Source organism: Onychostruthus taczanowskii, unplaced genomic scaffold (assembly GCF_017590055.1).
Source record: "Onychostruthus taczanowskii isolate IOZ18803 unplaced genomic scaffold, ASM1759005v1 scaffold184, whole genome shotgun sequence".
Lineage (NCBI taxonomy): Eukaryota > Metazoa > Chordata > Aves > Passeriformes > Passeridae > Onychostruthus > Onychostruthus taczanowskii.
In genome coordinates, this window is record NW_024499062.1 from 821,496 (window position 1) to 836,187 (window position 14,692).

Consider the following 14,692-nt stretch of genomic DNA (forward strand, 5'->3'; position numbering starts at 1 on the left):
CATCCTGGCTCCAGGTGCTGCTGTGCTCCATCCCAGGTGTCAAAGCTGGGCACCACATCCACAGCTGGAGCCTGGAATTCTGTGGCTGCATCCCAGGGCTGGAGGAGCTCTTTGCACAGGGAGAGCACCTGGAGATCTCCTTCCCCTTTTTTTGGGGGATTTTTTTGGGAAGTGGAGGGCTGTGGGAATTGAACTCAGGAATGGGATCCAGCTTTTTTCCAGGAGCAGGGACAGGTTGAAGTGGCCACACTGCTCCTGTGGTGGGTCCTGGGCAGGGATGGCATTCCCTGATTCTGATCCAGGCAGCAGGACACTGATTTCTGGAACATTCCCACAGGAATCCCCCACACCAGGAGGATTGATGGCACAGGGCTGGTTCCTGACCATCCCTGCCTCTGGAATGGGGAGTTGGTGCTTCCCAAGAGGGGTTTGTGTGTCCCCAGTCACTCCTGGGCACTTTCCTGCTGGGGATTATTGGTGACAGATTCCTGCTGGCACCGAGGTGTTCCTGGGAGCTCTGCACACCCCCTGAGTTGTTGAATTTTTTAGTGGAGGTTTCTGTTAACCAGATCAGGGAAAGCTCTGGAAGAGCTTTGTGCTTTCCACGGAATCATGGAGTGCTTGGGGTTGGAAGGACCTCAGGGGCTGAGCTCCAACCCTGCTCCATGGGCAGAGAACTTCCATTAAAATAGGGACTGGGAGAGGTGAAGAATCCATGGGCAGAGAACTTCCATTAAAATAGGGATTGGGAGAGGTGAAGAACCCATGGGCAGAGAACTTCCATTGAAATAGGGATTGGGAGAGGTGAAGAATCCATGGGCAGAGAACTTCCATTGAAATAGGGATTGGGAGAGGTGAAGAATTCAGGGAAGGGCAAAGCACAGCACTGTTTGTTCAGAGTTTTTCCTAATTTTTCAAGCCAGGATTAAAAATCAGGAAAATTCCATCCCCTTCCTTGCTTAACCCATGGATATCAGCATGTCTGTGTAGGGATGAGGAGTCTGTGAGGAGCTCTATTTTTATTTTTGATTTTCCTCCCTTTATTCCCCCTCATTTTCAGTGTTTTTCCCTTGGAGTTTGTGCAGCTGTCTGGGTGTTCCAGGACGGTTTTTTGGGATGGTTCTGCCTCTGGGGACACGAACACCAACGCTGTGTTTGCCTTGCAGATCTCACCAATATATTTGAGTCGTTCCTGCCCCAGCTGCTGGCTTATCCCAATCCCATAGATCCCCTAAACGGGGACGCTGCAGCCATGTACCTCCACCGACCAGAAGAGTACAAACAGAAAATTAAAGGTGAGGCCTAATTAACACCATTCATTGGGATTCCACCCCGAGGGAATGATGGCTCTTTGCTGCAGGTTTTGCCTGGTTTTTCCCCTTGCAGTTTCCAGTGAAGGAAGGGAGGGGTGAGGTGCTGCCGGGTTGGGAAGTTGGGAAAGCTCAGGTAATCCCAAAAGCTGGGATCAGCTCTTGCCACATCACCCAGGAGTGGTTAAACCTGGAGTCACTGTTCTGGTGGGAAATGCCTGATTTTTGAGGGTAAAACTCTCAAAATTTGATTTTAGTTCTGAATTATTCAGCCTCCCTTGGCCGATTCCTCTGACAGGATTGTGGGGACTCCCCTGCAGATCTGTCCTGATCAGTGTCCCAAAGTCCATTCCTTGCTTTTTCATACCAGGGAAAGGCAAAAAAATTCATACCTTGCAGGCAAAAAAAGCTTTGTCAGATAAAATCTGCAGTGCCAGCACTGAGAGTCCTCCTGCCTTTCACGAAAACAGCCTAAAACCCAAAAACACCCTGGGAAAAAAGCCAGAAAAACTGATGGCAGCCAAAGGAAGCTCTGAGGACATCCCTTGCTCCCTCATTTCCCCCTTGCAGCCAGGTACAGATGATCTGGAGGGAGCTGGAAGTGCTGGGAACGTGTTCCATAAATCCCAGAGCCCGATTCCACCGGCTCCTAGCAGGATTGCGTGACAAGGACGGCATGGAGCTAAAAAACTCTGCCACCCCCTGTTCTAAAAAATAACCCTGGACGTGTTAAAAGTGCTGCAGAGGATCCTGGCAGCTCCTGTGCTCTGGGAAACTCGGCAGTGCAAATGCAATATTTTATTTATTGCTGCTGCTCCTGGTGTTTCCATCCTTGCAGGGAATGTTCGTGGTGCTTTGGGGAGGGGGCACAGGCACGAAGATGTGCCCCAAAATTTGTAATCCCTCCTCTTCCCTGCTTCCTCTCTGGGAGATTTCTTAGGGAATTTTCCTTTGGGAAGGTGAGGAACAGCTGGAGGATCTCCAGGCTGGGTTTCTGCTGGGAGCTCAGGACATCTCTGGGTCACTTTTCCCACCCCAGGGGTCTGGAATTGCAGAAGGATCCCCTGGAACACCAGGGCTGTGACCACAGCTTGTTCCTGCTGCTCCAGGCTCTGGGACAGATGAATCCAGTGGTGTTTCCTGGCAGGAATTGGTTCCCCTTCCCATTCTGTGGGAATGCTTTGTCACTATTTAGATATTTTGGAGTTTTTTTCCCCTTGATGAACTGAAAATCCCAATGCAAATCCCAATCAATACGACACTCAGCATGGAAACTCCTAGAAATTTCACTTTTCCTGGGTTAAACCTTCCAAAAGACCCAGCCCAGGAGCTTTCCTGGATAAAAAAAGTGGCATTTGAAGCTTGAAGGGCTTTGAGTTTTATCTCAGGCTTGAGGAGGCAGCAGCTTCCACGTGGGAATGTCCCCTGGAGCAGCCAGTGAGGAGCTGCTGGTGGCCTCCTGTCCTGCCTGCTGTGGCTGCAAGCTCCCACAGCTGCTGCCAGCCAGAGCTCAGGTGGATTTGGAACAATCCCAGAGGGAATTTTGGAGGTTCCCACAAAGGGGGAATGTGCAAGGAGCAACACGAGGAACATTCCCAAGGAATAACAGCTTCCTTGGGATTTTCCCGCTTTTCCAGAGGGGAGATGAGTTCTTGGAAAGCTCTGGGAAGGGAGCAGCCACCTCAAGGGTGTGTCACAGAATCTTGGAATGCTTTGGGTTGGAAGGGACCTTAGAGACCATCCAAATTCCCATCCCTGTGTGGGAATCCTCCACTGTCCCAGGGTGCTCCAAGCCCTGTGCTGGAACATTCCTGAGGATGAGGCAGCCACAGCTTCTCTGGGCAATTGGATCATTTATAATTTATATACTTATATGATTTATCAGTATGAATTTTTGTGATCATGTATGGTCATTTATGCTATTTCATTATAATCTTCATTAATTTTATTCACAATTATATTTTAATATTTTCTATGAATTCATTACATTATTATATTTTGATATTTATATTAACATTTTATTCTTAATATATGAGGGAGCAGTTATCAATCCTCTAACAAATCATTTACCTGATTTATCAAACATACCATGACCCAGCCTCCCACAGCTGTCAATTACCTATCCCTAATTATACCTTTTTTTTTTTTGTGTTTTTTTACCTCCCACAGCTGTCGATTACCTATCCCTAATTATCCCTTTTTTTTTTTTTTTTTTTTGTGTTTTTTTTTCCTCTCCCTTCCAGAATACATCCAGAAATATGCAACAGAAGAAGCACTAAAAGAACAGGAAGAGGGCACCGGGGACAGCTCATCTGAGAGCTCCATGTCTGACTTCTCTGAAGATGAGGCTCAGGACATGGAGTTGTAGTAGAGGAGGCCACCTGCTTTTCAGAGAGACTCTAATTTCCTAACCATGAGAAGCAGACTATAATATTCATATTTAAACAAAGCAATTTTTTTTATTACTAAACAAGGTTTTTATGAATTCTAGCATTGAGATATATATATATATATTTATATATATGTATATTTATATATAAATATATATATATCTGTCACCCTTTAGGTCTTGATTTTCTCGGTCGTTTCCCGATCCCCGAGGTGCATTAGAGCATTCCCAACATTCCATTCTGGTAGCAATATGCAGCCCGGATGCATGCCTTGAGATTTTCCATTTGGCCAAGTCAGCTTTGGTGTGCTACCAAACAGCTGCCCTGGGAGGGAGGGAATTAGCAAAAAAAAAAAACCACCCCAAAAATCCAAACAAAAGGGAGAGGAAAAAAAAAAAAAAAAGAGGGATTTGCTGTCGGATCGAGGTTTCCACCTGAGATGTTGGCGTTTCCTCCAAGTCTAAAACCTTGGGGCTGTAGGGATGGAAGGGGCTCCTCCAGCTTGTGTTTAGAAAATACAAAAGAGGGATTTAACTCCAAAAAAAAAAAAACAAAACCAAACCCCAATCCAAAGGCGTGGAGCCCCTGGGAGCACCGAAGGCGCCTCCCTGGCGATTCCAGCCCGCTGCTGTTGCCTGGACTCCTCGCTGCCTCCCGAACTGTAGGGACTGGCTGGCAGCCCTGGTGGGTTCCCTGGGACCTCTGCAGAAGCTGGGGATGCTGTTCCCTCGGGATGGATGAGGAGCTGTGGGAGAAGCACCCAGCAGCCCCGGGATGAGCTCCGGAGCTGGCACGGAGCCCGGAATCGACCTCTCCTGGAACCTGCTGCCCTTCCGTGGCTTCCAGTTGGCTTGGTTTATTTTTTTGGTTTTCTTCTTCCTTTCTTTTTTCTTCTTCCCCTCCTTCTTTTGCTGGAAATCTGGTTGAGACGCTCGCTGTGTCCTGGGAATTCTTCTCTGAGCAGATGGATCGGCCTTGCCAGAGCTTCAGCTCCACGGAATTGTCCCGTTGGCCCAAGCCCACGGATCCATCGGCGCCGACTCCGATTCTCCTTTTTTTTTTTTCTTTTTAAACCTTTCTTTCCTCCCCCTTCTGCACCAGCTTGGTTCCCATCTGCTTGTGTGTGTACAACAGGATCAGAATTCCTTAAGAGTTAACAAAGAAAATGATCTAGGGAAAAAAAAAAGAAAAACAAAACAAAAAACACCACAAAATTTGAGCTGAATAAAAAACAAAAAAAAGCCTAAAAAGCACCAATTGAAGAAGCAAATGGATTCACTCTTTGGTTTTTTGTTGGTTGGTTTGGGTTTTTTTGGTTTTTTGGGGTTTTTTTGGTTTTTTTTTTTTTCCAGGATGTTTGGGAATTGGAATGTTGGATTTCTCCTGGTGTCTTGCAGCAAGCTGAGAGATTTTTTCTTTTCTTTTTTTTTTTTTTTTGCTGTTGTTCCTAGAAATCTGATAAGTAAATGTCTCCTTGGGATACTTGAATTGGGATAATTGTGCATCAATTCAAACTGAGATGGATTTTGAAAGCTGAATGTTACCTGCTGTTTTCTTTTGGGGATTTTTTTTGGAGGGGTTTGGACGAGATCTGTTCGTTTGTGATGCGACCTGCAGGAAAAAAAAACCAACCCACCCTGAGCGACTCTGGAGCAGAGTTTTGAATGTCAGACTGGTACATTTGTCATTTTCCCAGAATTATTGGGCTTTGTTTCCTTTTCCTTTCGAGACTCCACCGAGCTGGGGCTGGGAGATCCCAACCCCAGTCTCTGATTCATAAAGCACAATCAGTTTCTTTTATTTCTGTTGCTTTTGGGGGAGAAAACAAAAACTCCATCAAGTCCCACTTGGCTTTGGCATGAATTTCCTTAATAAAAAACCTACCATGAATTTCCTTTCTGTTAATTCCGGGCACGAAGCAAAGGTTTTCCCTCTCCTTCTTCCCCTCCTTTTCCAGCAGTGGTGTAGGGCTGTGGCTAGTACTGTGCTGAAGTTCTCTATCTAGCATTTGTGGCTTGTTGGAGGGTAATATTAATTATTTAACATGTAATGATGTAATTAACTCTTATCTAGCACGTTGTTTGCTCATTAATTTGGGGAGGGAGGGGCCACGTTTAACTCGCTTTCCTGCTGCCCTGGCAGTTTTGCTTGTGCTATAAACCTTTACTTGTAGGTGCTACTTAGGAGTAGAGTCAAGTGCTGGGTGGTGATTTCAGTTTAAAAAGCTTCAAAAAACGTGAAAAAAACAAAAAACAGAACAAAAACAAAAAAAAAAAGGCAACCAAAAAAAAAAAAGAAATCACAATAAAAATTTGTATTTTTTCAATATTGTATAAAAATAGTGTTCTAATTCCCTCACCCCCCCCCCCTTCCCTTGCAGGATTTTTCATCCCCATCATTCCCCTCACCTGGATTTAGGGCATCCAATTGCTGGATGTGAAACACTAAGCTGGGATTCCCAAAAAAAAAAAAAAAAAAACCCCAAAAAATGGGAAAACACCGCTGGCTGTGGGAGCATTTGAGCTGAATAAAAAACAAAAAAAAGCCTAAAAAGCACCAATTGAAGAAGCAAATGGATTCACTCTTTGGTTTTTTGTTGGTTGGTTTGGGTTTTTTTGGTTTTTTGGGGTTTTTTTGGTTTTTTTTTTTTTCCAGGATGTTTGGGAATTGGAATGTTGGATTTCTCCTGGTGTCTTGCAGCAAGCTGAGAGATTTTTTTCTTTTCTTTTTTTTTTTTTTTTGCTGTTGTTCCTAGAAATCTGATAAGTAAATGTCTCCTTGGGATACTTGAATTGGGATAATTGTGCATCAATTCAAACTGAGATGGATTTTGAAAGCTGAATGTTACCTGCTGTTTTCTTTTGGGGATTTTTTTTGGAGGGGTTTGGACGAGATCTGTTCGTTTGTGATGCGACCTGCAGGAAAAAAAAACCAACCCACCCTGAGCGACTCTGGAGCAGAGTTTTGAATGTCAGACTGGTACATTTGTCATTTTCCCAGAATTATTGGGCTTTGTTTCCTTTTCCTTTCGAGACTCCACCGAGCTGGGGCTGGGAGATCCCAACCCCAGTCTCTGATTCATAAAGCACAATCAGTTTCTTTTATTTCTGTTGCTTTTGGGGGAGAAAACAAAAACTCCATCAAGTCCCACTTGGCTTTGGCATGAATTTCCTTAATAAAAAACCTACCATGAATTTCCTTTCTGTTAATTCCGGGCACGAAGCAAAGGTTTTCCCTCTCCTTCTTCCCCTCCTTTTCCAGCAGTGGTGTAGGGCTGTGGCTAGTACTGTGCTGAAGTTCTCTATCTAGCATTTGTGGCTTGTTGGAGGGTAATATTAATTATTTAACATGTAATGATGTAATTAACTCTTATCTAGCACGTTGTTTGCTCATTAATTTGGGGAGGGAGGGGCCACGTTTAACTCGCTTTCCTGCTGCCCTGGCAGTTTTGCTTGTGCTATAAACCTTTACTTGTAGGTGCTACTTAGGAGTAGAGTCAAGTGCTGGGTGGTGATTTCAGTTTAAAAAGCTTAAAAAAACGGAAAAAAAAAAAAAAACAAAAAAAAAAAAAAAAAAAAAAGGCAACCAAAAAAAAAAAAGAAATCACAATAAAAATTTGTATTTTTTCAATATTGTATAAAAATAGTGTTCTAATTCCCTCACCCCCCACTTCCCTTGCAGGGTTTTTCATCCCCATCATTCCCCTCAGCTGGATTTAGGGCATCCAACTGCTGGATGGGAAACACTAAGCTGGGATTCCCAAAAAAAAAAAAAAAATAAACCCCAAAAATTGGGAGAGCACAGCTGGCTGTGTGAGACACAACGGGATGGATTCCTGGGGCCAAACCCGGCTGCCAAAACGCTGCTGGAGGGGTGGGCTCTGCTCCTGTCCCACCCTGCTTCCTCCCTCCTGCATTTCCCGCCTCTTTTCACCCAAAATCTCCCTTTTTCTCCCAAAAGAATCTTTCCCCCCCCACAAAAAACATATAAAACTTCACCTCATCTGGATGAAAGAGAGCTTTTTGTGATCATCTCCAGTTTTTTTTCCCATCTTCAGGGTGATTTTCTTCTCCCCCCCCCCCCCCCCCCCCCGCCCTCACTCCTGGTGTCACCTTGGGGACGCTGGGATGGGCTCCCCGCTGGGAAACTCTGCCACAGCCCCTGGAGCTGCTTTGGGAACAACCTTTGCCTCCTCCCGCTGTGCTTCCTCCTTTCCCTCGAGGTTTGCCGTGCCAGGAGAGGCTGGGTGGGCACAGCCCCGTCCCTGTGCCCGAGTTATCCCACCAGGGATGGTTTTGGTGGATGCCAGAGTGCTGGCACAGGGGCAGAGCAGTGCCACCAGCCTGTCATCCCTCAGCTGTGCCCCAGGGATGGGGCTCCCCTTCCCTCCTCCCTCTCCCTGGGATACATTTCACTGTTTTATTTTTCCTTCTTTTTTCCTTTTTCCCATTTTTTCCCCTCCACATCCTGCTGCCCCTCTGCAAGGGGCACGGTTCCCCCACTGTCCCGGGCTCCTGGCAGGTGAGAGCAGAACAGACCTCGGGGTGGTTTTGCCCTTTGGCTGAGTTGGCTTTTTTGTTATTTTTCCTTTTTCTCCTCTCTTTTGCTGGCGTTGTCACAGAGCGGCGCGGCTGCCTCTCCTCTGGGCATGACCTCTCCAATAGTTGTGTATAATTCAAGAACTGTAAACTCCTTTTTTTTTTAAATAAAATCTGTATATACCTTGAAATCTGCCTGCTGTTTGGGCTCGCAGGGAGGCTCTGCATCCCCCAGGGATCAGCTCCCAAACCAGCCCCGGGCACTTTTCCACCTAGGAATTGCCACCTGGACGTGAGGGTGGCGAGGCTGATGACCTCGGAGGTCTTCTCCGACCCCACCAATTCCTTTTCCAGCTCTTTTTTAGGCCATGTCCTTCCCGCAGCCACGGCCCCCAAGCTGTTTTTTAGGATTTTGGGGCTGGATGAAGGAGCACGAGGCATCCACTCCTCCCATTCCTTCCCCGAGGTCTCCCCGCAGCTGGAGAAGTTGTCCCAGGTGAGGCTGCCCGGGATCCCACGGGGGCTGCGTAATTAATGGTAATTAACAGCCGGTAATTAGGCAGAGCGGCTGTTTGCTGGATAATCGCTCCTCATTTTGCTCAGAGCCGGGGAAGGGTCGGGATGAGGTGAGCAGGGAATGGTGGGAGCAGCTCAGGGACCCCCGGGGATGTGGGTGGGCCAGGGGAGGTGACAGCGGCTGGCATGGTCTTGTCCCCTCTCACCCCGCTCTGATTCCTGCAGTGCCGCCCCAAAGCTGCTGGAGCAGAGCCCGACCTTCCTCTCCATCCTCCTCCTCCTCCTCCTCCTCGTCCCCAGTTCGGGGCTGTTTGTCACCAGCCTGACGGCTCTGTGCCACGCCAGTGCCACCTGCTGCCCCTGCCCGGGGTGCGACACTGCCCCCGGCCACTCCCGGAGTGCCACCAGGGCTCTGAGCAGGGCCGGCAAGGGGGGACAGTCCCGCGCCCCCCTCTCGGTGTCCCCTCGCGGTGTCCCCTCGCGGTGTCCCCTCCCCCGGGGGCTCCGAGGGCAGTGGGGGTGGCGCTGTCCCCTCCGCCCGGCAGGTGGCCCCCGTGCCCCGCCAGTGCCCTCCCAGTCCGCCCAGTCCGGGGCAGAGCTGGCCCCGGCTCTGGGGCCCTCCTGTCCCCCGGCTGTGTCCCCATGGCCGCTCTGTCCCCACTGTCCCCCGAGTGCCAAGTGCCACCCGCTGTCCCCCCTCGGGGCGTGGCTGTGGTCTGGGGGGTCAGCGTTAGTGTGACATGGGGGGACAGGGACACAGAGCTGGTGGCAGGTGCTGCTCCCGCTCCCGGAGGTGTCACCCTGCCCTGGGGACACCCAGAGGTGTCACCCTACCCTGCGGACACCCAGAGGTGTCACCCTGCCGGGTCTGTGACAGGGTCAAAGGGCAAAGCCTGGGGCTCCCTGGGATGCGGGTGGCACCTCAGGGGGCTCTGGGAGCCATCACTGTGGGGTGACATTCCCATGGAGCTCCAGGTGACATTCCCATGGGGCTCCGGGTGACATTCCCATGGGGCTCCGGCTGACATTCCCATGGGGCTCCGGGTGACATTCCCATAGGTCTCTGGGTGACATTCCCATGGGACTCTGGCTTTTACCACCGCAGGGCTTTGGGTGTTGTCCCCAAGGAGCTTTGGGTGCCGTTCCCATGGGACTTTTGGTGTCACTCCCACTGGGCTCTGGGTGCCACCCCAAAGGGGCTCTGGGGCCATTGCCATTGGCTGCCATCCCTGAGGGGTTTGGGTGCCATCCCTAAGGAGTTTTGGGTGCCAGCCCCTCAGGGCTACCCCCGGGGGTGTGGGTGGGCCAGGGGAGGTGACAGCGGCTGGCATGGCCTTGTCCCCTCTCACCCCGCTCTGATTCCTGCAGTGCCGCCCCAAAGCTGCTGGAGCAGAGCCCGACCTTCCTCTCCATCCTCCTCCTCGTCCCCAGCTCGGGGGTGTTTGTCACCAGCCTGGCGGCTCTGTGCCACGCCAGTGCCACCTGCTGCCCCTGCCCGGGGTGCGACGCTGTCCCCGGCCACTCCCGGAGTGCCACCAGGGCTCTGAGCAGGGCCGGCAAGGGGGGACAGTCCCGCGCCCCCCTCTCGGTGTCCCCTCGCGGTGTCCCCTCGCGGTGTCCCCTCCCCCGGGGGCTCCGAGGGCAGTGGGGGTGGCGCTGTCCCCTCCGCCCGGCAGGTGGCCCCCGTGCCCCGCCAGTGCCCTCCCAGTCCGCCCAGTCCGGGGCAGAGCTGGCCGCGGCTCTGGGGCCCTCCTGTCCCCCGGCAGTGTCCCCATGGCAGCTCTGTCCCCACTGTCCCCCGAGTGCCAAGTGCCACCCGCTGTCCCCCCTCGGGGCGTGGCTGTGGTCTGGGGGGTCAGCGTTAGTGTGACATGGGGGGACAGGGACACAGAGCTGGTGGCAGGTGCTGCTCCCGCTCCCGGAGGTGTCACCCTGCCCTGGGGACACCCAGAGGTGTCACCCTCCCCTGGGGACACCCAGAGGTGTCCCCCTGCCGGGTCTGTGACAGGGTCAAAGGGCAAAGCCTGGGGCTCCCTGGGATGCGGGTGGCACCTCAGGGGGCTCTGGGAGCCATCACTGTGGGGTGACATTCCCATGGGGCTCCGGGTGACATTCCCATGGGGCTCCGGCTGACATTCCCATGGGGCTCCGGCTGACATTCCCATGGGGCTCCGGGTGACATTCCCATAGGTCTCTGGGTGACATTCCCATGGGACTCTGGCTTTTACCACCGCAGGGCTTTGGGTGTTGTCCCCAAGGAGCTTTGGGTGCCGTTCCCATGGGACTTTTGGTGTCACTCCCACTGGGCTCTGGGTGCCACCCCAAAGGGGCTCTGGGGCCATTGCCATTGGCTGCCATCCCTGAGGGGTTTGGGTGCCATCCCTAAGGAGTTTTGGGTGCCAGCCCCTCAGGGCTCTGCCTGCCAGCCCATGGAGCTTTGGGTGCCATCCCCGTGGGTCTCTGGGTCCTGTTTCCATGTGGCTTTGGGTGACATCCCCACGGAATTCTGAGCACTCTGGAGATCTGTGTGCTCTCCCTGTGGTGGTTTGGGTGCCATCCCCAAGAGGTTTGGGTGCCATTTCCATTGGCCTCTGGCTGCTGTTCCCATCTGCCTCTGCTTGGTGCCATCCCTGTGGGGACCTGGGTGCCACCCCCATGAAGATCTGGGTGCCAGCACCATCAGGCTTTGGTTGTGACGTCCCCAAGGGTCTGTGGGTGCCACCCCAAGGGTCTGTGGGTGCCACCCCTGTCCTGGCCCACAGCCCCTGTGACAGAAGGGGACACCCCAGCGCTGGCAGGTGCCCAGGGCTCTGCATTCCCATCCCTCCCGGCTTTGTCCCTGTCCCTGCCCAGGACCTTCCACCCTGGGGACCGCTCCCCATCCCCGCGGGGACCCGGAGATGCCCTGGGGTCCTGCCGTGCCCAGACGAGACGGGCCGCCCGTGGTGACCCCGATGTCCCCGGGGGACACCTGAGCCTCCCGCCGGCTCCGGTTACGGCCGAATTGTTCCTCCCGGCTGGAAGAAATGCCGTCAGCGCCGCGATCGCTGGCCATTACTAATGCATGACATTCCCTGGGGACACGGCCCTGTCCCAGCCCCCGCGGCGGGACCCGCGCCCCCCGAGCCCCCCGCAGCCCCGGGGAAGGGCAGGATGGGTGTGGGGAAGGCTTTGGCTCCCTCTCCCTCCATCCGGCTCAGGATGTGCCGGTCCAAGGGAGCCAGCCGTGTGCTCCCGGCTGGAATGGTGGGGCTGGAGGCGGAATGGACCTTCCCAGACGGATCCCACCGCCCCTGTCACACCCCGGGAGTGCCCCTGCAGAGAACACTGCCAGCTCAGGGCACGTCTGGTGACAAATGTCTCTGTTTTCCCCATAACCGGTGATTCTGAGCCTTTCAGAGCCGGGGTTTCTCCCTCCCTGCTTTGCTCCTTCCCAATTTTTAACTCTTTTCCCCCTGCTCCTCCCTCCATCCCATTTTCCTCTCCCCACCTGAGCGTGGTGATGCTGAATCCAACAGCTCCAGACCAAAACCCCCAACGGGAGGGGATGCTCACCCCTGCTCACCCCTGCTCCCCCCACCTCGGGGTGATGCCCACCAGGGTCACCCAGGCTCCCACCTCCCTGTCCCTGATCTTCCACCCCATTTTCAAGCCGGGATCTCACGGAACAGGGAGGATTTTGCCATTTTGCAGGGAGGGTTCCCTGGCTAATGCACCTGAGCTGCTCCCCCATCCCTGCACATCAATATTGCATTGTCCTTCCATCCCCTGCCAGCCCGGCCCTGCTGAGCCCCCTCCACCTTTCCAGAGCCTCCTCCAGCTCCATCCATTCAATATTGGGCGCAGGAACCCAAGAAGGAGACGTAAATTTTTAAACAGGGCCATCGGAGCCCAAATATTGATGAGGATGGGAGGGATGAGCCCGGAGCTGAGGGCCCCATCCCCTGCTTGGGTTGGCAGCGTGCAGGCCATCGGGATGTCCCAGCTTTGGGATCATGCCCTGGCATGGGCAGCACCCCAGGGCCTCCTTGCTTGGGGACCGTCCTCAGTTGGGGCCACCCTGGGAGCTCAGGGACCATCCCAGATCTTGGGGATCACTCCAGGTTCTTTCTTGCTTGGAGACCATGCAAGGACCTTGGGGAGGGATCATCCTGGTTTCTGGGGATCATCTGGGATGCTTTCCACCCTGGGGACAGTTTTGGAGTGTCAGGGACCATCCTGGGGTCTCAGGGACCATCCCAGGCTCTTGGGCACCATCCTGACTTCTGGGGGTCATCTGGGGTTCTTCTTTTCTCGGGGATAATCCTGGAGGCTCCAGAAGTGTCTCGAGGTCTCCAGGACCCTCTTGGGGACCATCCTTGCACCTGGGGACCATCCCAGCTGCCTCCCTCCCTGAGGACCCTCCTGGAATCCTGGGAAGCATCTGATGGGATGTAGGGGCCATCCCAGCTGCTTCCCACCCTTAGGGACCACCCTTGGCTCAAGGGGACCACGCCAGGTCTTGGGGACCACCGGAGGTGCCCCCAGGCTCCAGGAGCACCCTGGGCTCCCTGGGTTTGGGGACCGTGCCAGGACCCTCCTCTCTCCAGCCCCACCGCGGGGTCCCACGGAGCAGCATCCCGAGCGCATCCCAACCCCAGATCCACCCCCTCACCCTTCCCAGCCCCTCCTCCTCCCCTTGCCCCCCCCATCTCTCTTGCTTGGGGGGCTACCCCCAGCTCAGCCCAGGGAGGTTTAACCCCCTCCAAAAAACCCCGGGAAGCACCGATGGCTTCTCCCACCCTCCATCCCCGCGGCAACCCGATGCCGGTCCCGGCGGGCAGCTCGGCCCCAAACTGGTCGGGCTGGTTTGGAGCCCGGCGCTGCTCGCTCGCCCTGGGCCGGGGGGGCGGCGCTGACCCCCCCGGACAGTTTTATTCTTATAGATTTCTATTTTTATGTATTTGTGTATTTATATTTTTACATATGGTTTGAACCTGCGTTATTGCGCTGGGGGAGTTTGGGGGCGATTTGGCGTGGGGGGGGGGGGTTTAATGTGGGGACAAGAAGCGGAATTTTGGGGGGTGGGATATAATTTTATCAGGATGGGGGGCGGGCGGCTCCGGTGCGGACCATCCCTGGAGCCGCAGCGCTGGGACGAGGAGGGGACCCCCTCCGGAGCCCCGGGACAACCGGGAGCGCTTCCCCCCCACCCCGGTATCCACCACACGAGCCGCCCCCCCGCACCCACGCCCGGGGGTCGCGCCCCCCGAGCCCCCCGCCCATCCCCGTCCCCTCGGGGCGGGCGGCGGCAGCTGCGCCTCTCGAGTTGCGGAGCGAGGGGGCGCGGGGGGGCTCGGGATCGGTTTCCTTTCCCCCCCCCCCGGCCCCGAGGGGGGATGTGGGGGGAGTTTAGGCAGCGGGAAACCGGATCGGCGGCGGCGGGGCGGCTCAGGTGCGCGGCTCCGGTGTCCGACAGCCGGTGAGCGGCCCCGACGGCGGCCCCGGGGCGGGACGGCAGCGGCTATAAAAATGCCCCCCCAAGGGGAGGGGGCCCCCGGCTGGGGCCGAGCCTCGCCCGGGCCCCGCCGGGCCGGAGCCGCCCGCCCCGAGGCCGCGGGGATGGGCGGGCACCGCCCCCCGCCCCACGGAGCGCAGCGAGGGATGCAGCGGGGGGGCTTCTCCGCCTGTTTAGGAGCCCCCGCTCCGTTCTCGACCCTCGGGGTGGGGGGGTCTCGCCATCCCCCCCTGGGGCTGGCCGGAGGGGCAGCGGGGGCACAGACCGCGCCGCTGGCCCCGGCGGGGCGGCCCCGGGGCCGGGGTGCGTGGGAGGGGGGGTGGCCCAAGGTGAGCCCGTCCCCCCCCTCCCCGCCCCGGGCCCGGCTCCACCTTCCGGGGCACCTGGGCCAATTGGGAGCCGCAGGGGGGGTCCCCCGGCCGGGCTAAGGCCGCCGCCGCC

General features: G+C 54.7%; 1 protein-coding gene across 1 annotated transcript in view; it reads left to right on the plus strand.

Annotated features, from left to right (window-relative positions):
• Positions 1-5,937, plus strand: part of UBE2H (ubiquitin conjugating enzyme E2 H) — a 47,880-nt gene extending 41,943 nt beyond the window's left edge. Inside the window, exons 6-7 of the mRNA XM_041401065.1 lie at positions 1,167-1,295; positions 3,554-5,937. Coding sequence (XP_041256999.1) covers positions 1,167-1,295; positions 3,554-3,678 — 254 coding nt within the window. The 3' untranslated portion in view covers positions 3,679-5,937. The remainder of the gene's footprint in view (positions 1-1,166; positions 1,296-3,553) is intronic.
• Positions 5,938-14,692: the final 8,755 nt, after the last annotated feature.